The 26,511-nt window shown below is 42.3% G+C and overlaps 3 protein-coding genes across 7 annotated transcripts in view; 1 reads left to right on the top strand and 2 right to left on the bottom strand.

Moving 5' to 3' along the window:
• The window catches only part of KIAA0586, an 88,558-nt gene extending 82,318 nt beyond the window's left edge, over positions 1-6,240 (bottom strand). For 2 of the 4 annotated variants that reach the window (XM_081157608.1, XM_081157610.1), the window contains exons 1-5: positions 6,137-6,240; positions 5,372-5,723; positions 4,184-4,254; positions 1,237-1,306; positions 224-293 (exon numbers count right to left, since the gene is read on the bottom strand). In XM_081157608.1, coding sequence (XP_081013734.1) covers positions 224-293; positions 1,237-1,306; positions 4,184-4,254; positions 5,372-5,570 — 410 coding nt within the window. In that variant the 5' untranslated portion in view covers positions 5,571-5,723; positions 6,137-6,240. Of the gene's footprint in view, positions 1-223; positions 294-1,236; positions 1,307-4,183; positions 4,255-5,371; positions 5,724-6,101 lie in introns of all 4 variants that reach the window. The other 2 variants (XM_081157607.1, XM_081157609.1) reach the window with 1 other exon arrangement.
• Positions 6,241-8,059: 1,819 nt separating this feature from the next.
• TOMM20L (translocase of outer mitochondrial membrane 20 like) lies at positions 8,060-23,761 on the bottom strand. 2 transcript variants are annotated; one of them, XM_081157560.1, is made up of 5 exons: positions 23,560-23,761; positions 23,371-23,414; positions 17,235-17,316; positions 16,768-16,910; positions 8,060-10,306 (listed from the first exon to the last, which is right to left on the bottom strand). In XM_081157560.1, exons 1-5 carry the CDS (start codon positions 23,693-23,695, stop codon positions 10,295-10,297), a joined length of 417 nt encoding a protein of 138 aa, XP_081013686.1. In that variant the 5' UTR covers positions 23,696-23,761; the 3' UTR covers positions 8,060-10,294. The 2 variants fall into 2 exon arrangements, with proteins under 2 accessions (XP_081013686.1, XP_081013685.1); XM_081157559.1 differs by lacking the exon at positions 8,060-10,306 and adding an exon at positions 15,670-15,841 and having other exon boundaries at positions 23,560-23,743.
• Positions 9,512-15,625, top strand: TIMM9 (translocase of inner mitochondrial membrane 9). The gene is made up of 4 exons (XM_081157583.1): positions 9,512-9,597; positions 13,483-13,547; positions 13,901-13,996; positions 15,204-15,625. The coding sequence occupies exons 2-4, from the start codon at positions 13,509-13,511 to the stop codon at positions 15,336-15,338; spliced, it is 270 nt and encodes an 89-aa protein (XP_081013709.1). The 5' UTR covers positions 9,512-9,597; positions 13,483-13,508; the 3' UTR covers positions 15,339-15,625.
• Positions 23,762-26,511: the final 2,750 nt, after the last annotated feature.

The following is a 26,511-nucleotide window of genomic DNA, read 5'->3' as shown; positions in this document are numbered from 1 at the left end:
TGAATTAAATCACATAAAGTACTTAGAACAGTACCTTTTCTATAAAAATCGTTAACAGCTATTGCATACTTTGTATGTGCCAAGTACTATGAAAAATGCTTTATACATATTATCATACAATACATATTTCTTTCCTATATCCATAGCATAAAGTGAAGCTGATTTTAGAGAACCACATAAAACACAAGAAATGGCCCACCTATTTTCTGTAAGTGAAACTTACTTTTGTTTTAAAACTGCTCTGAGAGCATCTTTCTGCCCCGTGGTGTACTGAGAAATAAAGATGTCATTTGCTGCAAAATCAAAACATAAAAAATATACTTCAGATTCCTGAAAATTTGTTAAATTTTAATAAGCTACTCAAAAAAACCTTTTTAAGCTAAAAGAAAATTTAAGAATTCAGCAATAGGATTTCACAATTTTAAAAAGGCAAGACACAAGTGACTAAATAACAATAGTCATAACCTGAGACTGCAGGGAAAAAATTGTATCCAAAAAACCCTGAGGTCAAATTGGCAACATTCACTCAAACTCTAAAGAGAAAACTGCTTAGAATAAAGGAAAACCAACTTCTTTAAAAAGCATCATTAAATAAAATTTTCAAAGCATACCTTCCATCTACTACCTTACCAAAGACTATCCAAAACTTGGATTCAGAATTTGGTATAGTACCAAACCTATACAACAGGTTGGAAGTAATAAAATTACCTTTACCAATGCAAATCCTTTTCTGGATTTTAGAGATTCTATTAATAGCTTAATTTAGAAGGAAAAATAATTAAAATTAAAATAATAAGAAAAACTATTAGGTTGTTTAATGAACGTCTAAAAATCAATGAGTATTTAAAAAATCTAAAATTCTATCCTTATGAAGGAAATTCTGACACATTACAGCATGAAGACATGCTAACTGAAATAAGTCAATCACAAAAGGTCAAGTATTGTGATTCCATTTATATGAGGTATAGTTAAATTCACAGAGACAGCAAGTAGAACGGTAGTTGCCAGGGGCTAGAGGGAAGGGGGAATGGAGAGCTGGTGTTAATGAGTCGTACAGAAGTTCAGCGGAGGTTCAGAAGATGAAGAAGTTCTGGAGATGGATGGTGGTGACAGCTGCATAACAATGTGAATGTACTAAATGCCACAGAACTGTATGCTTAAAAATGGTAAAAATGGTAAATTTTATAATATGCACATTTTCCTATAATTAAAAAAAAATCAAATTTATCCTTTTACCTTTTTGTCTATTGTTCTCCTCTGTTTTATCCAAAGGCAACCCTTGCACTGCAACATCTTTAGAAAAACCCTTTGGGATATGAAAGGAAAAAATAAAAGGCTAAGTAAACTTCATGATTTATTATTTATCAAGTACTATTTCCTAGCCATGTGACTGCTGTGTTTGGGGAGCGAGGACTGTGTGCTTTATATACGTAATTCCCAGCACCACCAGAATGGGTAGGTATCTTGAAGCTTCTCAAGGGTTTGTTGAAAGAGTAGTGAGCTATCTGGCAAGTGAATGAGTAAATTAACAAGCAAGCAGTGGCCCTGAAATTCTGACTCACACCCAGATTTGCTACTTGTAGCAGAGCAAGTTATGTAACACATCTCGGTTGCTGCAGTTAAATGTGAAAATCTGATTCACAGCGAGTCTGATGGAGTACATAAGGATGGCCAATGCATGGCACAAAATCACAATTAACCACAGCACTCTTTGTCACTGAGCTCATAGCGTGATCTCAGAAGGCCTGTCTATATAGGTCATACCTACTGACAAATAATAGCTTTCTGTTCACAGGTGCAACTTCACCTCTAAGATTCTATTCAGGGCTAAGACGCCAAGACTTTTTAAGTACTAGATTCATTCAACACTGCTATTCACTTGCCTTAGACACACCTTTTCTTTTTTTCTGCTACATCAGAAAAAGGAAAAGAGAAAATCATAAAAGAAAACTGATCCAGGCTATCAGCTGATAACAAATGTTAACCGCCCCCCCTCCAAAAGCCAATGAGACTAGCAATACAGTAGAATGCACCTGGGAAGTTAATATAAAGAACTCCTACAAATTAGTAAGAAAAATCACAGCACAGAAATAAGTAATTCACAAAAGAATATAGATGGCCATATACAAGAAAAAAAATTCTGCTTCATTAATAATAAAATAAATACAAAATAAAACAATGAGATGCCTTTTATAGATCAAATGGCAAAGATTTTTTGTTTAATTTTAATGCTCTGTACTGATAAAGATGGGGCAAATAATTCCACTAATGACCTTGCTGGAGAGCATATACATTGGTAAAGTCTTTCTGGAAGCAATTTAGAAACACTTCAAAGAGCATGCTTATCCTTTCTGATCTAATAATTTTACATCTAGAAATTAATCCTAAGGAAATGACCAGGATATACACCAGAATGTTCATTACATGGTTGCTTACATTATAAAAAATTGGAGAGAGAAAACTTTAATGTCAAATGATAGGAATATGAGCAAATAAATATATGTACGTACAATTAAATTCTATAAACCCATTACAAGTTTCTATAAAAAAATGACATAGAAAAAATATCCTTAATATTACTTAGTTAGAAAAAAATATCCTTAATGCTATTTAGTTATAAAACAGTATAGTCCCATTTCACAAAATATATTCACACACAGGAAAAAAAGACACCTCAAAATGTTAATAGTTGTTGATTTTAAGTTGTTGACTTTCTTTTTTCTTTTTGTATTTTCCACAATGAATGTTTTTAAGTTTTTATTTTCTTTCTATACATGTGTAGGATTAGCCCAAATAGGAAAAGAACATGTTATCTTCTGGTAGTAGGGAGAAATAGGTATGAATAGGAGCGTTTATAAATGTGAGAATATCAGGCACAAATTCCTTCAGTTTTCTCATTAAAATAGCACGGCCAAGTCAATCCACACTGTAATCTTAGTACTCACTTATGAAACAAACACATGATGCAGAGAGACTGCAGTTTGTTGTTCATGATAAATGATAATGAACTAGGTTTGTTTTGCAGGCATATTTTACATTAGACAAATCTACACATAACAAGCTGTGAGCCCACATTAAATGTAATGGAATCCTGCCTGATCATCTTCATGATGAATGTCATTTATTCTCAAATATAAACTAACAGTGTATCCATACATCCTGAAAATTATTTAGATACTGAAATTCAAATAGCATTAATCATTAAGGCCTGCTCAAAAAAGAAACAGAAAACACCAACCCGAAGGCTAGGCATTTACTCAGGGACCAAGCACGTCACATTATCATACATTTTTACTGAGCTTTTGAAAAATTTGACAATACAATTTAATTCTTAATTTACCAGTTTCAATTTTCAAAATATTGTGAAAAAACATGGACATGGACAACAGTATGGTGATTGCCTGGGTGGGTGGAGGGGAAGAGGGAATGGGGGAATAAATGGTGGTGAACAGAGACTTGACTTGGGGTGTGAACACAACACAGTGTACAGATGATGGGTTGTAAATTGTGCACCTGAAACCTGAATAATTTTGTTAACCAGTGTCACCCCAATAAATTCCATAAAAAGGAAAAAAATAAAAACAGAGGGGGGAAAACAAAACAAAATACTGTGAAACTCTCTTCTTTATAGAGTTGTTAAATTGACACTACATAGGTCAACATTATGATTCGTGGTCAAAGTCTAGTTAGACCGCATCATCAGAACATTATATTTATCATCAAATATTTTCAGCATTATAAATAAAAAGGTCAACATGAGAATTTCATGTTTTTGTTTCTTAAAGACCCCTAAAAAACAACACAAAGACTTCACAATTGTTTGTATGATATATAATCACACCTCACTTTTTTTATTATGTTACTATTTCTTACTTTTGTATAAGTTCTCTTTTTCAGAATAGCTTTTCCTTAGATAATAGGAGAGGTGTGTTTTTTTTCCTCCAGTTACAGTATTTCTCTCCATGGTTATTATCTTACTAATGGATGTTTTTGATTCTATGGAAAGCTTTTTGGTTGATGCCTCAAACGCTATTTTCACAATTGTTGTATGTCAAACATTTCTCTTGGTAAGTGACATTTAAATAAAAACAAGGACTGTGCTAATCAAACATAATTTAAGAACACATTATTTGACAATACTGAAAATTTTAACATGAGCATAATTAAGAATCCTTTTGCTTACACTTTCTGACACAGGAGGATTTTCTAATGGAGGCTGGTGATTATTTCTAGCAGAAGCTAAGTCCGATGAACCTACCAAAACAAAGAAATCAACTTTAGTGATTTTCAAATCAGAACACTACATTTAGAAACTGTATAGGCATGACTCAAGAACTATAAACTTCATATTAACGCAAGACCTAAGTTGGAAGCCACTTTTCATGCAAAAAACTTAAGAATAATGAAAGTTTTTACAACTCATAATTTGGAAAATATGGGTCAGTACCGACAATCAAGTGAGAGAAGTATGAAATGTTTTAAAATATATCATTGTACTGTTAGATTTGGACAAGCTGGGGCAGAATCACTTGTCACGAATTAAAATGTACAAAATATAAAAGCCTGATTTAACAGCAGGCATATGATACGCTGTACCCCCCCAAAAGCAGCATTATAAAAAAGCATTTTTTTGTTTTTGCACATGTATTCATTAATTTGATCCTTACAATTAATTACCCATGAAGTGGGTAAACCATATGTCATCTTTAATTTCACTGAGCTCCAGGCAGGTTAAGTGAATTGGAAGGTGGAAGCCATCAAATGTGAGAAGTTGTGCTTTTCTACTATGCCAAACTGGGCATCACAATCCAAACAGAAGGCAAAGTATTTGGTAAAAACCCTTGGAAGAGGAAAACAAGCTCAACATACAAGTTAAGTATGTGAACTGGAAGAGTGTAAAAAAGCCACACAAGGCCAGGCCCCCCCTATGGCTCAGCGGTTGAGCTTCGACCTAGGATCCAGGCGATAGGGTTCGATTCCCGGTCAGGGCACATGCCCGGTTGTGGGCTTGATCAATGACTCTCTCATCACTGATGTTTCTATCTCTCTCTCTCTCTCCCTCTCCTTTCCTCTCTCTGAAATCAATAAAGGTATTTTTTAAAAAAAGGAAAGCCACACAAAGAAAACACACAATAGGAAATGTTAAAGTTTCATTCATTCTGTCTACTCCATACTATTCGATGCAGGCTGTGCCTGGCCCTTTTCCCAGGGAAAAGGGTCACTTCTTGACACCTGTACAAACTAGACGTATCTTACATTTGTGAACTTAAACATTAAAGATCCTCTAAATTTTAAAACACACAAAGAAATGAAAATAAAGACTAAAGATTTACGAAAACGAAAAGTTGAAAAACTACTGGGAATCACATACCACGTACAGTTCCGTTCAAGCCCGTCCCGGTTCTAAACCGAAGAGGCTGGTTTGCCGACGACGCCGGAGGAACGCGGGGCAGCTCGCCTTTCGGCGAAGCCAAAAGATCTCCCCGATGTGGGGAAGCTAACTCACGAAGCCTCTTCGCTGGTATTCTCACCCTTCGTTTCTTTTCCGGGCTAAACGCAGGGCCCTTCATCGTCCCGGCAGCGAAGCCAGCGGGGCAGCTCCCGAGGAGGGCTTCCCGCGGGGTCCACAAACCCGAGGCCGGGCGGGCTGCCAGGGAGCGGCGAGCGCGAGTAGACGGAGGGAACGGGAGTTTCAAGTGATTCTGGAACGGGCCGTCACCGACCTTTAAATAAAACAACGTCTAAACAGGCTATTCTCTAAGCTAGAAATTTTAACTTTGGTATTTCACCCAGCATTGGGACCAGAACACCGCTTCTACCCATGAACCCCACTCAGCCTGCTAAGGCACCGCGCAGACGGCGAGGGCACGAGAACGGCTGCGTGAGCAACCACCACCAGAACGGTGCGCTCCCCAGCCCCGAGCGGGCGGGCAAAACCGGGGCGTGGGCGCGGAGCTAACGTTTGCTGGGAAGAGGGAGTCAAGCAGGTGAAAGCCAAATCCGCAACGAACCGGCAATACCAATCGCATATGTTTGTTTGTTTTTAATTTTCCCCACGTAAGAAGCTTAATAGCATGCTTCAGCCAAGGCGTCTTACGCACCCTTCCAGATGCAACCACCGGCCACCTAAGCTCACCCCTCCGAGGCTCCGGAACGCCTGACAGCCGCACAGCCACAGGGCAATCGCTCGACAGCTTCAGTGGCCCGCCGGTCCGCACCCGCTTCCGGGGAGCCCGCCCTAGAGACACAACGCGCATGCGCGCCGAGAAATGGGTCCAAAACCTCCAACCAAAAAGCCAAATGCTCCCCGGTGCTCCTCCATCCCTTTCCGGGTGGAAACAAACTCCCAACCTAACTGGCTTAAAACAAGGTGTGAATTTCTTTAAGGCAGTACCTTGCCCCGCAAGACTTAAACATCGGATAAAACCCGAGAGGCTCATCGAAGACCTGCAGAGCCCCCGAACTAACTGGTACTACCGCTCGCATTTATTAGGGACTGTTTACAGCGTAGCTCCTGGAGACCGTTAGGGACGCCGATTAAGTAAATTAGACTTTCAAAAAGTTCCCGCAGATTCAGGTTACTTAGTGGCGAGGAAGTCAGGAATAGGAAGCACTGTCGAAGGAGAAAAAATCACAAAAATTAATTCTCGAGGGATTTTAGAATTATTGAGTAATATCGGCTTTCTTGCTCTCACGTTCCCCTCGTTGTAACGAATCGGCGTCGTAGGCTCTAAGGGCTGTTTGACACCGCCGCTCCCACGTGTTCTCTGGCCTCCAGCGGCTGCGGCACCTGGCGTGACCCCGACCCTCCGCCCCCGGACTCGACTGGCAGCGCAGCCCCCCACTCTCGCACTGTTTTCGGAAGCGGGAGCCTGTGCTTAAGTATGATCTCTTTTCTCTGCCCTCGGAATCCCGGGTTCCCGGGCGGGGGGCGGCAGGCTACGCTCCGGAGAGGTGGGGGGTCTCAGAATGACGCCGCCGCGTGTTCGTGGGCTGTGGGGGCTGCGGAGCGGGGCAGGGGTCGGGCATCGCCCCCAGAGCGGGTGCGAGACCTGCCTGACGTTCGTGTCCCTGGGGCGCGGTCGTAGTCTGCGGCTCGGGGCCACAGCAGGCTGGGTCTGAGCCGTGGGGGTCGCGGTCGGAGGCTGCGGGGCTTGGACTGTGGGGCAGCCGCGCCTTGACCTTGAGCGCACCGGCCGGGACCCTCCTTTAACTGAAAAAGCCCTCCCTTGACCCGAAACCAAGGCCACCACCTTTATCTGAGCTGCTCGTTTTCAAGGACGCACCACTTTGACGTTTCCCTTTGCGCAGTACTAGCGGCTTTAAAAAAAGATCAAAGCAAAAAATAAAATAAAAATGTAATCTTCTATAAAAGCTAAATAACACATTTAACACACATTTTATAGCCGCTGTCTGCTTTCATAGAAGAAATCCTAGAATTAAAAGGGGCCTTAGGGTCTCGGTTTTGGAGAACCTTTTAGTCTTAGCAAGTTCTGTGTTACTCCAGTTCCATTTCCCTCTTCATTGCTGGGCTCGTAGGTGGGTGGCACCCGCTTGTTCACAATTTGTTTCATAATATAGGGGAATTAAAAGATAGAGTGACAATGGCATAGCTGTGAGAGACTTTGGAGATGATTTAACTCCCTTGTTTTCTAAGTGTAACTTAGATGTGAAAGGAAAAGTAACCTTTCCCCTCTAGTCTCTAAAGTGTGACCACAGCCATTCATTAGAACGAGTTGAACTGGATTGAAACCCAAGCAAGCAGTCTTGCCCCCGTCTAGGCCAGTGCTCACAGGATTATCCTTTAAGCCTTGAAGCCAACCTTTAACCCCAAGAGCACTATATAGTAATCTTTCAAAAGAATTTGTTGCTCTGATTAATGAGTTGCCATTTAATCAGACATTAGCTTCCTAAACCTGCTGCAAATAATATAAAGGGACATGTGGTAGAGTCCTGTTAAAGCCTAGCAACCAAACAACTTAGTTCAGGTCAATTTAAACATCTGACCTATCAAATAAAAGACATTGATAGCCCTGGAACAAAAAACATGGCTCACAGGTCTGTTTTTCCTTTTTATTGTTATTTTATTGTTAACATTTTTACTTATTTCCTGTCTCTTTTTCACTCTCTCTATAGACATAGATACAGTATTTTTTTGCTGAACCATTTGCAAGTAAGTTGCAGACATGACCTTTAACCCTAATTTCTTCAGCATGAATCAATTTAACAATCTGTTACATAGCCAGGACAAGATTATAACACCTAAAATGATAACATATCCCCAAAATGTCATTTTTAACTCAAAAATGTTTCTTTTTTAATTCAGGATCCAAAGTTCACTTATTGTGTTTAGTTGTCATGACCCTTTAGAGTCCTAATCTAGAACAGCCCTCTACCCCCTTTATGACTTTTTTTTTAAAGACCAGTCTGATCTTACATATTGTTCCATTTGGTGGGTTTCCCGAATTATTCCCTCATGATGAGTCAGATCATGCATTTTTGACAAGAATACTACACAGGTGATGCTGTGTCTATTGTGTTTGTGATGCTAGGTATAATCATTTGGTTAAGGTGGTGACTGCCGGGTCTTACAATATAGAAAGACAGTTTTCCTTTTGTGATAAGTAACCTGTGGAGATGTTTTGAGATCATGGATATATCCTGATTCTCAGGAACCTATCGCCTAGTGGTTTTATGACCCATTCATGATCCTTGCCTGAATCACAAGATTACCAATGACCAGTACCAATCATGCAAGTACCAGGTTAGTGACAGAGGTCAAGGACATCAAAAGAATCATTTGCTTTAACTATTTTAACAGAATTAGAAATTTGGCTCCAGGCCTGGTACAAATCTGCATATGATTCTAAAAAAGAAATGGCAGACATCTCCCCCATCACATCCTAGTTAGTCTGTTAATTTCTTTTTAATATTCAGAAATTTCTGGGAATTGTTCTTCTGTGATGTCTGTTGTTTTTTAATCCTCACCTGAGGATATGTTTTTATTGATTTTAGAGAGAGTGGAAATGAGGGATGGGGGGAGAGAGAGAGCCAGAGAGACAGACAGACATCAATTGATTGCCTCCCAAACACGCCCCAACTGGGGCTGGGATGGAACCTGCAACCCAGGTACATGCCCTTGACCAGAAATTGAACCTGAGATCCTTTGGTGTGCAGGCCAACGCTCTAACCACTGAGCAACACCTGCCAGGACTATTATGTATTTTTTAATACATATAACAACATATGCTAAAGATCTGTAACCTCAAATAGATTGAGGAAACTTAATTTCACTTACTGAAAAGGAAGAGGCTTTTTTCGTTCTATATAACATTGTTTCAGGTGTACGTCATAATGATTCTGTATCTGTGTATATTGCGAAATGATCACAATACATATAAGGAAGAGGCTTTTTAAGAAATGATTTCGCCAACAGAAATTTAGATTTCTCAAATACACTATTAGAGCTTGAAGGGGTCTCCCCAGTCATTGTAATCTCATCATTTTTCAGATAAGAAATCGGGCCTCACTGGAGACATTCAAGCAAAAGTTGGACTACTTTTCCAGAACAGAAAGGAAACTCATGCATCAGAAAAGGTTTGAGCTTGATGACTGATAAGATCTCCCTTTATTCTTAAGTTCCCTGGTTTTATGATATATTTGCTTTGGCACAAAAATAACATTGCTGTCATCATTCCCAAGACCTAAGCCAGGGATTCTGGAACTCTTATCCCTTCCCTCCATCTCCAGGTTTCAGGGATATAATCGAAAGGTAACCCCTCAATGGATGTTTGCCTCTATAATAACAAACATTTGCTCTAATATGTGGAAACTAGGACTAAATACAAAGGCAACCACATTGCTGCTGCCTATTTGAATAATCAGTAATTGGCTTGCCTGCTGGAGTTTGTCAATCAGCATAATTTATGATTAACTGCAAAAGAAAATGCTGAAAGACTAGAAGATACCAAGGTAGCAAGTAAATTTGCAAATCATTCAATCATCTTTAGTATTTTCTAGGAACAGTTGCCTACAATTATGTGTATACCACAATCTTGAGTACAGGCGTACTTCAGAGATACTGCAAGTTTGGCTCCAGACCACCGCAATAGAGGGAGTCGTAATCTTTTTGCTGGTGGAGGGTCTTGCCTTCAATTTGTAAAAAAAAATGCAACATCTGTGAAGCACAATAAAGCAAAGAACAATAAAATGAGGTCTTCCTGTGTTGATGACTACAGAGAAGAGCTTTAGAGATTTAGGCAGACAAGAAATTGCTGGCTGCTAGCTCTGCAGATCAGTTGTAGGTCTGGGAAGATATTTGAAAAATAAAGAAAAAGGAAACCATAATGTTAATATAGTGGTCTTTGAGTAGAACTGTCTCTTTTATTTTCCAAATTCTGAAGACAAAGATTACATTACTTTTATAATATGATAAACTGTTGCATTTTAAGGAAGTATACACTATTAAGAACTGTAAAGGATAATACCAAGGAAATAATTTTAAATAAAGATTCATACCAACACTGTTGGGGCACTCCTCATCTATGTATTGTCAAATAACCATCATTTGTCACCCTGAGTTGTATACTAAGGGGCAGGTGGGATAGTTAGCAGAGTGGTACTGGTCTGCTATTATTTTGTTAAGGATTTATATGTCTATTTTATGAGGGATATTTCTCTCTAGTTTTATGTACTGTCTTTGTCTGGTTTTGATATCAGAATAATAGTAAATTCATTATACTTTTAATGTCTGCAGGGTCCATGGTGATACACAGTTTCATGTCTGATAATGATAATCTCTTTAAAGAACTCTTTGTTTTATTGATTTTTGTCTGTTGCTTTCATGTTTTCATTTTTTTAAATATGTTTTTATTGATTTGAGAGAGGAAGGGAGAGGAAAAGAGAGAGAGAAACATAGATGAAAGAAACATCGATCGGCTGCCTCCTGCACATCCCTACTGGGGATTGAGGCTGCAACCCGGGCATGTGCCCTGACCCAGAATCTAACCTCTCAGTGCATGGGAAGACACTCAGCCAACTGAGTCACACCACTCAGGCCTTATGTTTTCATTTTTGTTGATTTCTGCTCTTTATTATTTCTTTCTACATGCTTTGGGTTTATTTTCCTCTTTTTCTAGGTGCTTTAGTAGGAGCTTAGATTGTTAATCTGAGAGCTTTCTTGTTTTCTCTCTTTTTTCTGTGTTAATCCTCAACCAAGGATATTTTTTCCCATTGATTTTTTTGAGAGAAAGTGGAAGAGAGGGAGGGGAGAGAGAGAATCATTGATGTGAGAGAGACACATCAATTGGTTGCCTCCTGCACACTTTCAAGGCCCAGGATGAACCTGCAACCCAGGTTCATGCCCTTGACTGGGAATCAAACCCTCCACCCTTCAGTGAGTGGGGCCCATGCGCTAACCACTGTGAACACCAGCCAGGGTTCTTCTGGTGTATGAATTTAGTGCGATAAATTTTCCTCTTGGCACTGATATAGCTCTGCTAACACAAATTTTGATATGCTGTATTTTCAGTTTCATTCAGTTCAATGATTTTTTTTTCCCCCTTGAGACTTCCTCTTTGACCCATGGATTATTTAGAAGTGTACTGCTTATTTTCCAAACATTTGGAAATTTGTCTGTTCTCTTTCTATTACTCATTTCTAGTTTGATTCATCTGTGGTCAGAGAACATACTGGGTATGATTTCAATTCTTTTAAATTTGTTGAGGCTAGTTTTATGACCCAGGATGTTGGTTCAATGGGCACTTGATAAAAATGTGTATTCTGGCCGGGTGGTGCGGCCGACTGGTTGAGTGTGTTGACCCCGTGCACTAGCAGGTCTTCGGTTCAAGCCCAGGTCAGGGCACATGCCCGGGTGTGGGCTTGATCCCCAGGAGGGGGCGTACAGGAGGCAGATCGATGTGGATGTTGCTCACTCATTGACGTTTCTGTCTCTCCCTCTCCCTTCCTCTCTCTCTAAAATCAACAAAAACATATAAAAAAATGTGTACTCTGTGGTATTGGGTGAGATGTCCTGTAAGTATGGGTTGTATCCTCACTGACTTACAGGATAAAAAGGGAAAGGAGAGAACAAATGCAGACGAGCAGAAGGTCTGTCCCTGGCTGGAAAGGCTGACACGGAGCTACCCTGGCTTACGTTGTTATCAAATGAGAATGTCCACTTTCTCCATGGTGGTGGCACTTTGAATTTCCTAATTAGTTTCCTCTCCATATAAGTTTCATGAAAAGCTCATGCTTTACAGAGCCACTTTAAACAATTGATGAGTCAATAAGAATGACTTACACATCCAGTTTGTCTTTTGCATTAGTTATCAGGAAACTCAAAGCTAAATATAATGCATAATAATTCTGTTGATAAAGGGTACAGGATTAGTATTTGCTAATTTTTCCTTTTACATGCTGTTTAATTTCTATTTTAAACAGCTTCATTTTATACAAATCTTTTATATGAGATGCTCTTCCATTTTAGAACTGGCCAGACAGAATAAATAAATAATGTGATACACTCTTATATCTGGATTAACTGAGCCTGGGCCTCTATTTAGGACATGTGAAAATCCTAGTAATTCAGAAAGGCTTTTGATTTCTTTCGCTTCTCTGTTGCCCCCGGTTAGATCACGGGTGTCGTATGTTTAGAAGTGTCTGTACAGCGATTGCCCTTTCTGGGTTTTGTTTTATCCTCACCTGAGGATATTTTTTCCAGGGCTTTCCAGAGAGAGTGGAAGGGAGAGAGAGAGAAGCATCGGTGTGAGACACATTGATTAGTTGCCTCCCGTACATGACCCGACTGGGGCTGTGGATCGAGCCTGCAACCAAGGTACAGAATTGAACCCAAGACCCTTCAGTCCTGGGGCCAACACTCTAACCACTGAGTGAAACCAGCTAGGGCAGTGATTGCCCTTTTTGACTTGCAGACTGTATGACTCCTATAACTTCCTTTTAAAGTCTATTAGAACTCTGAATACCTTTCATTTGGGTTGTTGATTATAAGTTAGGATGGTGTCTGTTAACAATTAATAGGGCTTTGCATAGAGAAGGTAAAAGAATCATTAGCACAGGTCAAAGCTACATTAGCAACCAGTGGAATAGTTAACTTAAGTACTTATAGGACAACAACAGAGATCTCTTGGATTCCCTGGGAACCCTCCTAGGAATGGGGCTTGAGGTAGCAGAGCACATCGTCTTAAAACTGGAGATTGAGATAAACAGGATTTTTGGGTCCTATAGGTAATAGCATTTTAAACATCTCATTCTAAACTTTATGGTTCTTTGTTATTAATGATACGGGAGGTTGGGGGAGTGGCATATAATTACATACACTGTTAGAGATTCGTAAGATGAACAGTATTTCAGGTAGACTTTTTTCAGTTCTATTTCATAAACTATTCTTGTTTTGATTACCTGATTCTTCAAGTAGCCTAAAGACATTTGCTTGTAGACTGACAAACTTCTTTTCTTAATCAGGTGACTAATAAGCACACTGAAGGAGTATGGCCGCTCAAATGCCAGAGTCTGACCAGATAAAGCAGGTAAGGTGTCAGAGTCAAGGAAAGCATTTTGCAGAAATTTAAGGCACTACTGGATGCAACTATGTTGGTCAGTGACCTCACAAAATAAGTGTTTATATTTCCTTTCCAAAGTTGGATATTAAATGAAGCATATTTATTTTTCCAATAATCCGGGAAAGGATATTCAATGAGAAAAACCTGACTGTATTTTGTAGCTCATACTACCTAGATCATAGTATACCTATTTAAGTTAGTAAAAGAACCTTGATTTCAAGTGTTACAGGATATTTTGCCTAAACCAAAACTTCAGTGAAGTTTTGAAACATTTTTGTTTTATAAACCAAATATTAAAGAACCTTCTGATTTCTTTATAGTTTAAAGAATTTCTTGGAACCTACAATAAACTTACAGAAACCTGCTTTTTGGACTGTGTTAAAGACTTCACAACAAGAGAAGTAAAGCCTGAAGAGGTATGAAAAGTGTTGCCCAGTAAAAATTCTCTAAGCTTGTGATCGGCAATTTAAATGGGATCCCCCTAAGCATTTTGCTTGTTCCTAGTTATTACAGGAATTTTTGGCTACCTTTTATGTTCCATTGCTTGGAAGAACTGAAGCAGCCAAGGACCCATAACATTGAGTTTAATGATGACAAATTTAATATGACAGTCACATTGAACCAAGGCAGTCTTCTTTAGAGAAGCTGCCTAGGGCTTGCTGAGTTATTGTTCCATTGCAAGGAGTCTTACTAATTAGCTTTCAGTCATGATGACCTAGCTAGAGAAACTTGACATGGCTTTTCTATTTGACCCTGAGAATTCAGGGTAACTTTGGAAAAACCAGAGCTTGAATTTGGTCGCTCGCTCATTTTGCATAGGTAGACTCTGAAAACCCAATACTATTAGAGGTTATAACTTCTAATATGCTCATCAAAACATTTATATATTGGCTTAAAGTGACATAACTTCTTCCAGTGGAAGATACTGATAAACATTCATGCCAAGAACTTAACACATAATCAGCAATGAATAAGTACTTGTTAAATAAATGACAAAGTTTGATAAATGCTAAGTGGAATATTCTTATTGGTAAAAAGTAAAAGGTTGAGAATTAACTTAATGATAAGAATGGAGTTTCTCATTAAAAAGAAACTTGCCTGGACGGGGGTGGCTCAGCAATTGAGCATCAACCTAGAATCCAGGAGATCGTGGTTCGATTCCTGGTCAGGGCACATGCCCGGGTTGCAGGCTTGATCCCCAGCCGATCAGTGACTCTCTCATCACTGATGTTTCTCTCCCTCTCCCTTCCTCTCTCTGAAATCAATAAAGATATATTAAAAAAACAAACAAACAAACTTCCTACTGGGCCTCCTTTTTAATAATCAGAATAAGGGGTGGGAATGTGGACTTTCAGTTAATACTAAAACATTCCTGCAAAAAATCTAGTCCAGATGGCAGGGACTTACCATTGTTTTTAGTGCCTACAAACTTGTAAGTATTCAGTATTTATTATATCTTGTATTAACAGTTGAAAGCTATGGTCACCTGCTACTTATTAATACCATTTAATTGTCAGCTATATTCAAAGTACCCACTGGTTGGTCTTTTAGAATACATGTACTTTTTTTAAAATTAATATTTCTGTGTTAGCTCTTCCAACTTCTCTTATTTTTTATTTCTAGACCACCTGTTCAGAACATTGCTTACAGAAATATTTGAAAATGACACAAAGAATATCCATGAGATTTCAGGAATATCATATTCAGCAGAATGAAGCCCTGGCAGCCAAAGCAGGACTCCTTGGCCAGCCACGATAGGAAGTCCTGATGGATGGACTTTCCCTGAAAGATTGCCAATAGCTTTGCACTGGAAATGAGGATTCATCTGATAGAATCCCCTGAACGCAGTAGCCACCATGTGAACCATCTGTCATGACTGTTTGGCAAATGGAAACCACTGGAGAAACAAAATTGCTATTTACCAGGATAATCAAAATCGAAGGTCTGATTGTTCAATGAAAATAGTAAGATGCAACATTTGTTGAGGCCCTTACGATTCGGGAGCTTAGTCACTTGATTAGAACAATAAACCATTGTTTCTCCAATTGTGACTATTAATTTTAAAGCAAAATATGTGTTCAATCATGAATGAAATAGAAAATTTTTTTTATTTCTACAAGTAAAGTAAATGGAAATATCACTGAGCAGTTGTTTATGCTATATAGTAACAGTATTCTGACTGGACTGTGGATACGTTGAAATGTTTTTCAATCAGGATCATCCTCCAAGTGTTCCTGTTCATTCATGTCTGCCTCAAATTGCTGGTAAATACATAAAATAGTTACTTGCTAATCATTTCAATGCACGATCCTTTTCTTGCCTCCCTTGTGTCAGGGTGGGCATCACACATTCTTATTCTAGCTACATTTTCATATATCTTCAGGAAACAACCTATCTGAGATTAGCTTGGGAATGTTTAAGAATTGACTGTTACGCTCTAGTGGAGTGTGTGTTGTGTTCAAAAGCTGAGTCTATCATGAATGACTCCTGAGTCAGATCAACAAAACAGTGTCTTCTCAGCCATGACATGTGATCAGTGTACTACAAAGTGAACCAAAGTTAGTGTCTTATGGCTAAATGAATCCTAAAATGAAATTCTAGTTGATGCATAGGCATACCAAGCAGTTTAATGAATGTCGGTGGACTAATACCTATAATAATTCGCTTACAAACAGATTTCATTTGATATCAGTCTCAAGTTGTACTTTAGAAAACACTAATTAGCCTCTATGTTTCGATTTACCAAAGTGATATCTATGCTTTATCAAACTAATGGAAAGTAGAAGTGTTCTACTTTGATAATTTACTGTTTTCTATGTTACATCTAATTTTTAAGTCATTAGGTCATTTAAATAACAATACTACTTAATCTGTTGACATTACAGTCGCTCAATAATTGTGATATCTTTGAAAGTATAAAGACAAATAAAATGTTAACAATGCTATCTTTAAATCGAAACGCTGAAACGTATAATTCTCAACAAAATATACAATAGGTTATAATCAAAGGAACGTGAAAGAATTAGCTTGTTTACCTTACGTCAAGAAAGGCAATAAAACATTCAGAGATTTTACTGATGTAAAATTTTGGGCCATTCACACACCTACTTTGCTATTTCTGTGTATGCAAGCCCAGTACAGTTATTTATTCTGTCCATTTCACAAAGGTATTTAAATATGTGCTCACCTGGCAAATAAGGGGAATTTTGTGTAACAGCATCTCAAATACCTTGGGAGGGAGTGTGTGTTTAAAAACCTTCAGAAGTTCCCGTGGTTGCCCACACACTGAAAAGGCATTGCTGAGATGTTCAACCCCCATTCTGTGCTCTCCTGAAACAAATTGATAAGTTCAGAGCAAAATTTTAATGTTCTTCAAAATATACATTATACAAATTACCGAAAGAGCACCAAGCATTAAAACTTAAAGAGCATATCAAGATAGAGTCTATGTAAACAGTGTAAACTGGACACTGGCTGGCACACTGGAGCTGGACAGTGTGATGGACTGCAAATGCTGGCGCAGTGTCTCTTGAAACTGAAGCACTCTGGCTGACACATTTAGCTCGCTAAGTTATTTGACATACAGATGCCAGTCAATATATAAACATAAACTATCATAAATAACTGCTTACAAGAGAATGCTGACATTCTTACCTCTAGATAACCAAAGTTCTCCCATGCGTATCTCTTGCAGAAAAAGTTCTTGCAATTTTTCATTCCTCGCTGGATCCCACAACTAAGATTCACAAAACATTTAACAATGAGTAATGAATGTAAGGAATATAGTTACCAATCAAAATTATTTAATTTTTATTTTAAAATGCACTTCTTGAACCCAGTTTCTAAGTCCAAAGTATGACAAATGCAGTGGTTCTTTACAATATTGAAACCAATTTCTTAAAATGTAGTTACAGTTTCAGGCCATAAAAAAAAAATACATGGCATGTTCAAGTTAGGTCAAGATGCTTGTAATAACTCACCCATACTTCGCTCAGCTCACTAAGTACACATATCTGAAATCCTACTGTAATTAACTATAACAAAGATTGCTTTGTAATGTTGCAAAACTATTTTCTTCCCTGGCGTATTAACATTGCTTGTTGATTGGGAAACAGTATGTGGGGAGTTGGCAGTGCAGTTGGTGGTGTTGAGAAGGCTGCTGTGGTTTGCTGCAGCCTGGTTCATGAAGGTGACCACGGTCACAGGATGCCACATCACTGGTACCATGCCCAGGGCTGGTCTTTAAAGGGAGCATGAGCAACCCCTAGCCAAAAATATCAACTCCACTGTCAAGTCACTTCAACTTCAGTCCATTATATCTGGAGGATTTCTGTGTTTGTTTCCCAAGAACTCTCTTTTTTTATTTTTTAAATCCTCACCTGAGGATATTTTTTCCATTGCTTTTCAGAGAGTGGAAGGGAGAGGGAAGGAGGGAGGGAGGGAGAGAGAGAGAGAGCGAGAGAGAGAGAGAAACATCAATGTGAGAGACATCGATTGGTTGCTGACGCTCTAACCATTGAGACAAACCAGCAAGTCAGCAAGAATTCCCTTTTTAAAATGGGATGAGCCTGGCTCTGACCAGGTAGCTCAGTTGGTCAGAGTGTCGTCCCGATACACCAAGGTTGCGGGTTCAATCCTGGATCAGGGCACATACAGGAATCAACCAATGAATGCATAAATAAGTGGAACAACAAATCAATGTTTCTCTCTCAAATGAATGAATAAATAAATAAATAAATAATAAAAATGGGATGAGCCTGGGGAAGGGGTCATATTTTAAGCTTTTATCAACAAATATGCTAATGATCAGTAACAACGAAAGGTTTTATTCAACAAATACTTAGTGAGCACTAAAGACCAAGCCACTCTAGAAGAGTTGGAAGGGGAAGGAGACCAAGACCCCTGTGCCCATCCCCAAGGAACCCAGGGCAAGGGCAAGTATGCTTAAGATCAATAACACATTAACAATGAAGTCCAATGTCCTCTGGGCTTCAACGTACATTACATTACATCTGATGGGGGAATCAGGGAAAGTTTCTCAGAAGTAATATTTGCATGGCCGGTGTGGCTCAACAGATGAGCATCGACCTAGGATCTAGGAGACTGAGGTTTGATTCTGCTCAGGGCACAGGCCCAGGTTGCCGGCTTGATCCCCAGTGGTGGGCGTGCAGGAGGCAGCAGATCAGTAACTCTCATCATTGATGTTTCTATCAATCTCTCCCTCTCTCTCTCTTACTGAAATCAATAAAAATATTTATTTTTTTAAAAAAAGATAGCATCTGAGATATGAATAATCTCAGTGACAGTCTGATGGGGAAAGAGTACAGGCAATGCAAATTTGCAGGGGGAAAAATCAAGTGATCTTCATTTAGATGGATTATATGAGGGTGAATATTGCAATGATGATTAATTACCAATTATTGACGGCCAGCCATAGACTAGGAACTTTACATATATTATTTCCAACCCTTAGGAAAATAGTGCTGTCAATATGGGGCACCCGTGGAAGGCCGTGGTGCCGGCGAAGGGGTCTTGTTCTGCCATCTGCCGAGCGGGGAGCTCCTGCACAGAGCTATGTATTCAGGGCTGCCATTTAGGAGACTGTATCGGAGCAGCAGGGAGACAAGTCAGAAGTTACTCCACTAGTGAAGCAGTGTGGGCGCGATGGAAACAGAAAAGGAATGGGGTATGAGGTTAGAGCATAGAAAAATAAGAGCTGGGGACTGACTGAAGGATGAGGAGTCAGGGTCCCAGCAGGGAGGCTAGTGATGCCAGCAGCACCGTAAGGACACCGAGGAGGAGCGGTGGCAAGGGATGAGAGGGTGAATTTACTTCTCAGTACATTAAGATGAGATACCAATAGAGCACCTCGGCAACAGCCTGGCAAGCAGATGAAATTCGGACCCTGAGTCTAGAGCAGTACACCTGAGGTCACCTGTGGAGAAAGGAAGGAGCTTCCAGGGACATGAGGGGACAGTGCAGAATCTGAGGACAGTGGTCACAGACAAGCAGCTGATAGAGCTGTTAAAACTGCATTTTCTTGGGCTCCACCTTGACCTACTGAATCGACTTCCAGGAGCAGGGCTCAGGAATCTGCATTTTAACAAATTCCTCAGGTGATTCTTATAAAGTCTGAGAATCACTGTCTCCATAGCCCCTGGCCTACCCCTGACCCCTAAATCAGAACAGTCTGGCCCTCAGGTCAAATAATCTATATATTTTTAACAAATGCCCCAGGACAATCTAATGCGGATGGTCCATGGACCACACTTAGGGAAACTAAAAGGGCCTGCGGGTGAGTGGGAAGAGAGGCCCTAGAAGAAGTGGAGAGAGACATCTCTCCGTGCCTTAGTTTGTTCATCTATAAAATTAGAATAGAGTTGTGAAGATTACATAAAAGAACATTAAAAAAATCCTGCTTCTGCCTCTTCTTCCTCATTTGAAGAAGATCTTCATTTTTTCTGGTCTGTACTGCCACTGACCGATTTTCCCGTCTTCTTCAACGTCCCTCCTCCACCCCATCCTCAAAAAAAAAAAAGCTTCCATTCTCTGAAATGAAGTCACCATCGCTGGTTATCCACAACAGAAAAATGTCCAATCTTTTTAGTTTGTCTCAAAGCCCTGCACAATATGACACCAAAGTACCACTCAGCTGTCTCTCTGGCCACACACTCCTTAAATATTGGAATTTCGTGGTCTGTGCCTCTGCACAAGCTGCCCACAAAAAACAACAATAAAAAACAAATATTGACTGGGCACCTACAATGTACTAGACACTGGAGAGGCAAGTGGAGAGTAAAAAAACAGACAAGGTCTGCCTTCCTAGAGATAAGTCTAAAGATAGAAGCATTAATCCGTGTAACCAACTGTGTAACTGCCCCCATGGATAAGAGCGATGACAGAGAGGGATGTGGAGCTGAACCCGGCCCTACCCAGCCAGAGGTCAGGGAAAGTGTCTCAACTCTCCCGTCCAGCTCTTCGGACACTCCCTGTCCTGCTTCCGTAACTATATCAATTACACCTTTATTCTCTAAGTAACCGCATCCTGAAACCGCAGAAACCTGACTCCTGCCTCCCCGTGACCTTTTCATCCATCAGCATGAACTATGGATTCTTCCTGGACAATTCACCTCACCTCTCTCATCACCAGTTACCACCGACCATGGCAGCCCAGGACTTTACCTCTCACCTGTACTGCTGCAGTAACAGCTTCTCCCTTCCCATCTAACCTAAAACGTTTTTTTCTTCCCTTCTTAAAAAAAAAAAAAAGCCTGCCCAGAAGCCTTCAGTAATTCCCCCACTGAATCTTAAATTTCTTAACCTCCTTACTGCACCCCCTACTGAGCTCTCCAACCTTACCTCCCACTAGTCCCCACTCTGACTCCTCTGTCAAACTGATTTACTGAATAGACCTGGTAGACCCCTCACTTTGCACCTTTAAGTAGGGGTGCAGTTCCCTCTGTCCTGAATGTTGTCTCCCCTGAAACCAGGACCCATCCTTCCAGGCTTGGTTCAATGCTGCCTTTCCTCCAAAGTCGTCTGGGAAGGGCTGCATGTTCCAAAAACAGCCACAGCAATATTCCCAGTACCACCTGCACTCCAGAACCTCGCCTCCCCTATCAAGAGATGGAGTCTATTTCCTCTTCCCTTAAAACTGAGCAGGCTTGCCTGGCCGGGCGTGGCTCAGCAGTTGAGCGTCAATCTAGGATCTAGGCAATCAGGGTTCGATTCCTGGTCAGGGCACGATCCCCAGTCGGGGGCCTACAGGAGGCAGCCAATCAATGACTCTCTCATCATTGATGTTTTTCTCTCTCTCTCTCTCTCTCTCTCTCTCTCTCTCCCCCTCTTCCTTCCTCTCTCTGAAATCAATAAAGATATATTAAAAAAACAAAAACAAAAAACTGAGCACGCTCAATGCTGCAGAAGTGGTGGGCAGGTATGCACACACACACTTGCTTGGCCCTTGGGGCCCAGCCATGGCGCTGTGAGGAAGACCATGCCACACGGAGAGAGGATGTGTGTGGCCAACAGTCCTGACTAAGTGGACTGCCAGCATCAACTGCCAGACCCATGAGGAGTGTGCCTTCAGAAGACTGGCACTAGCCCAGAGTCAACCAGCCTGAAGCTGAGTGGAGCAGAAAGGTGCTATCCCCACCAGGCCCTGCTGAAATTGCAAGTGCAGAAGAGATACTGTTTTAAGCCTCGATGCTTAAAGCAGCAATAGGTAAGCAGAACATTTTCCGTGAAAATTCTACTCTGAAGATGATCCTCCCCCTCCTCTGAGCTCTTGGTTACTTTTCCCACCTTGCTAACCTCTGCCACGGCGGGGACCATGCCGCGCACTTGAGGAGGCTATCAAGTAGGCCTGGACTGATCCGCTGGACATGAAGGTTAAGACTGAACTCCTCCTGAGAAGTCAAAGAAGAACCTAAGAACTCTCAGTAGCACTTTTTAAAAAAATTGATTGTGACAGAGAAAGACATGGATTTGTTGTCCCACTTCTTTAAGCAGTCATTGGTTAACTCCTGTATGTGCCCTGATCCGGCCTCTAACCCACAACCTTGGGGTAGGGGGATGATGCTCTAACCAACTGAGCCACCCGGCCAGGACTCTCAGGGGCACTTTTTAAAAGTATATATCTATATATTTTTATTGGTTTCAGAAAGAGGGCGAGTGAGAGAAACATCAATGAGAGAGTCATTGATCGGCTGCCTCCTGCACGCCCCCGACTGGGGATCGAGCCCGCAGCCCGGGCATGTGCCCTGACCAGGACTCGAACCTGGGTCTCCTGGATCGCAGGTCGACGCTCAACCGCTGAGCCACCACCGGCGGGCCTCAGCTGGCCTTTTACAGCTGATGTGAGTAATTAAGTTGGGCCAAACAAGATTATGATGCTCGATATCTTTAAACACTACCAGTCACATTCCGTTTTGGAGAAAGAGCAGATGTTCTGCTTCTGAGCCAGGAGCCAGGCGCAGCAGGACCGGAGCGGCCCGGCCTGGGTCTCTCGGCGCCCGCGCCTCCTTCCCCTGAGAGCCCTGCCCCTCGCCCTGGCGGGCCCAGCGGTCAGCGCGCCCGGCCTGGGTCTCTCGGCGCCCCCGCCTCCTTCCCCTGAGAGCCCTGCCCCTCGCCCTGGCGGGCCCAGCGGTCAGCGCGCCCGGCCAGGGTCTCTCGGCGCCCCCGCCTCCTTCCCCTGCGAGCCCTGCCCCTCGCCCTGGCGGGCCCAGCGGTCAGCGCGCCCGGCCAGGGTCTCTCGGCGCCCCCGCCTCCTTCCCCTGCGAGCCCTGCCCCTCGCCCTGGCGGGCCCAGCGGTCAGCGCGCCCGGCCAGGGTCTCTCGGCGCCCCCGCCTCCTTCCCCTGAGAGCCCTGCCCCTCGCCCTGGCGGGCCCAGCGGTCAGCGCGCCCGGCCTGGCCGCAGCCTGGTCACCCGCGCGGCGGGCGGCGCCCTGCGGCCGCGTCTCTCCCGTCAGTGTCTCTCCCTCTCTCCCTCCCCCTCTGAAAAAGCAATGGAAAAAACATCCTCGGGGGCGGATTAAAATAAACAAATTTTAAAAATAATAATAATAAATAAAAGCTCGTGTTCCTACAAGTTTATTGTATAACTGGCTTCTCACAACCCCAAACGGCGCTAACTTCCCTTCCTTCTGTACGCGACAGTAAAGACTAAACCCGGCGGCGGCGTGGGCTGCGAAGCGCCGCTCAGAGCCCGCCCGGGACCCGCGGCCCGAGCGGCGCGGCACCGGCGGGGGCGGCTCCCTACAGCGCCCCGGGCGTCCCTAGAGCGCTTCACCTGGGCGCCGCGTCCGTCCGCCTGCTGCTGCCGGGCTCTCCTTCCTGCAAAGACAGCGTGCGCGTGCTGAGCGGAGCCTTCCCGCAGCGGGCGTGCGCCCCGGCCCCCGACGGCGGCGGCCCCACGGCCCCGCCCCGCCCCGCCCCGCCCCGCCCCGCGGGCCCGCCCCGGCCGGCCCGCCGCGCTCACTGTCCCGCAGGCGGCGCCTGAACGCCGGGTCGTCGCGCCGCTTCCAGTCGAAGTAGACGCAGTAGACCAGGAAGGCGACGGCGCCGCCGGCCGCCAGCGCGGTCAGGAGGCCGAGGAGGCTGCGGACGCAGGGCATCCGGCCGCGGGCGTCCCGGGAGCCGAGCGTTGGGCGCGGGCCGGCGAGCGCGGGGCCCGGCCGACCGGCAGGGGGCGTCGGCGCGCCGCCCACCGCGGCCTCGGCGCTCCCCGTGCGCAGGGCGCGTCCACGCCTCGCACGGCTGCAGGGGGCGGAGGAGGAGACCGAGGGTCCCAGAGGACGCGTGTGGGCGGTCGCGCCCAGGAGCGGAGCTCTGTTCGAACCCCGGTCTGTTGCTCTCCAAATTCGGAACCCCATTTACCCAACATACCCCAACCCCTATGCCTGCGGCACCCAGTCAGGCCCAACCAACACCGTAGGCCTGCAGTCTGGTTAGCGGGGGAGCTGGATCCCTCCTAGGCCTCTGTTTCCTCATCGGCACATTTCAGTTGAATCAAACCTTTGGTCTCCTCCTAGTACACGGCACTGCCCCGTGAGCTCCTGGGCGCGAGCCGTGCTCCCCACCCTGGTCTGCGTTGGCACCTGAAAGGACCCAGCAAGTCCAAAGCACCCAACCACCTTAGCTCGATAACAGAAAGGAAGGCATTTTGAAGCAATAATATTTAGCCTAGAAAAAACCGTTAATTCGCTGGGCTGAGCCTGACAGCCAAAGGTCCCAGAGCAAGCCTACCTCTGACTCATGACACTGACTGGCCTAGATGCTTTTCTTCCTAACATTGGCCTTACTCAAAGGACAGCAGAAAGGAGGAGGTAAGCGCTTACCCCCAATACCGGAGTTTTGAGTTTTATACTAAGCTAAAGAGAAGGCATACGCTAGGTATGGACCTAAGGAACTAAATTATCTTTTTTCTTAGGTTATTCAACTGCTCCTTACAATTTAACAGTATCACTAGTGTGTGCAGAGCAAGGTGCTCATCACTGCTGCGACCACCGTTGGGGCTGAGCAGCAGCCCAGGCCCTCACAATGGGAGTTAGCAGGTGTAAATTAGATGTAATTGTTTTCTTGGGTGCTGTGTTTCTTCCCATGATGACTCAGCCTTATAGTTGGGAACTTGAGCTGTTGTCAAAATCTGATTGTGAACACAAAAATAGAGGACAGGATCAGAATACACTGTTACTGTTTGGAGTTTTTGGTTCAGAATCTTGGTCATGGATTTAGCCTGGCTCCAAATAATCTTTTTCTAAGCTGACTGCTCTTATAATAAAACCACTCTGTCACCTTCCTGTCCCTTCCCATCCTTCATTTCCACCAAAGTCATAGTTAATCCCTATGGTACATGGAGGGGCACTGGGCCAGGGAAACTGTGCAGCAAGGTGGGTGTTCAGGGACAAAGTAAACAGTGACATGTAACAGTCAGTGAATTATTACAGCAATTAAAAATAAACAGATTACTCAAGCTGAAATTGCCACGGAGATCATGTGGGAAAGTAACTGAAAAATTTTAAGGCAAGTTTTTATGGTAAGTATAGGTTTTTCTTCTCAAATATAGACACCACTCTTGCTAATTGGGTGACCAGAATTCCTAAAAAGCTTTAATTATTTTCCAAATTGAGAGAGCATTAACAGTTGTCCCCAAAGCATAGTTCTATGCTCAATAGTAGCTCTTTCTTTTAAACAGCTTTAATGAGGTATAAATGATATACAAATAAGTTGTACATTTTAATTTTGACATACGTATACATCCCTAAAACCATCATCAAAATCAATAGTAATCATATCCATCATCCCAAAATGTTTTCTTAGGCGCCCCCCTTTAAACATTTTTTAAAAATTGATTTTGAGAGAGAGAGGGAGAGGGAGAAACATGGATGAGATGATCAGCTGCCTCCTGCATGCCTCCTACTGGGGATCGAGCCCACAACCTGGGCATGTGCCCTGACCGGGAATCAAACCCCAATAGCCTGGATCCTAGGTCGAGGATCAACTGCTGAGCCACGCCCAGCCGGGCTACAATGGGTTTAATCATTCATCTGTTGATGGACATTTGGATTGTTTCCAGTTTTTGGCTATCATAAAGCTGTTATAAACATTTGTATACAAGTCCTTATATGGACACATCTTTTCTGTTCTCTTAAATAACACCTAAGGTGAATGGCTGGATCATACGGTAGTAGTATGTTTAATTTGAAAAGAAACTGTCAAACATTTTTCCAGAATGGTTATACCGTTTTGCACTCCCACCAACAGTGTATGAGAGTTCCAGTTCCTCCATATCATCACAAACATTTGGTATGGCCAACCTTCTTAATTTTAGCATTTTAGTAGGCATGTTGTGCATTCTCACTGTGGTTTTATCTTATATTTTCCTAATGCCTAATGATATTGAACACCTTTTTAAAAAGACTTTTTAGAGAAGTTTTATACACACAACAAAATTGAGTGGAAAGTATACTCCCTGACCCTATACATGCACATGAGCCTACATTCACACATCATTATTACCCAGTCTATAGTTTACATTAGGGTTCACTCTTGATGTTGTACAAATATATAATGGTTTTGACAAATGTATAATTACATGTATCCATCATTGTAAAATTATGCAGACTAGTTTTCCTTTGTTCTGTGTCTATCTATCCCTCACTCTTTCAACCCCTGATCTTTTTACTGACTCCATAATTTTGCCTTTTCCAGAATGTTGCATACTCAGAATTATGCAGTCTGTAGTCTTTTTAGATTGGCTTTTCACTTAGTAATATGTATTTAAAGTTCCTTTGTGTCTTTTCATGACTTGATAGTTTTTCTTAGTGCTTAGTAATATCCCATTGTCTGGATGTACCAGCTTATTCATTCACCTGCTGAAGAGACATCTTGGTTGCTTCCAAGTTTTCGCAATTATGAATAAAGCTGCTGT

Source organism: Miniopterus schreibersii (genome assembly GCF_964146895.1).
Source record: "Miniopterus schreibersii genome assembly, chromosome: 1".
Lineage (NCBI taxonomy): Eukaryota > Metazoa > Chordata > Mammalia > Chiroptera > Miniopteridae > Miniopterus > Miniopterus schreibersii.
The sequence above is the reverse complement of the archived record's forward strand: the minus strand, read 5'-3'. Positions and strand labels throughout refer to the sequence as shown.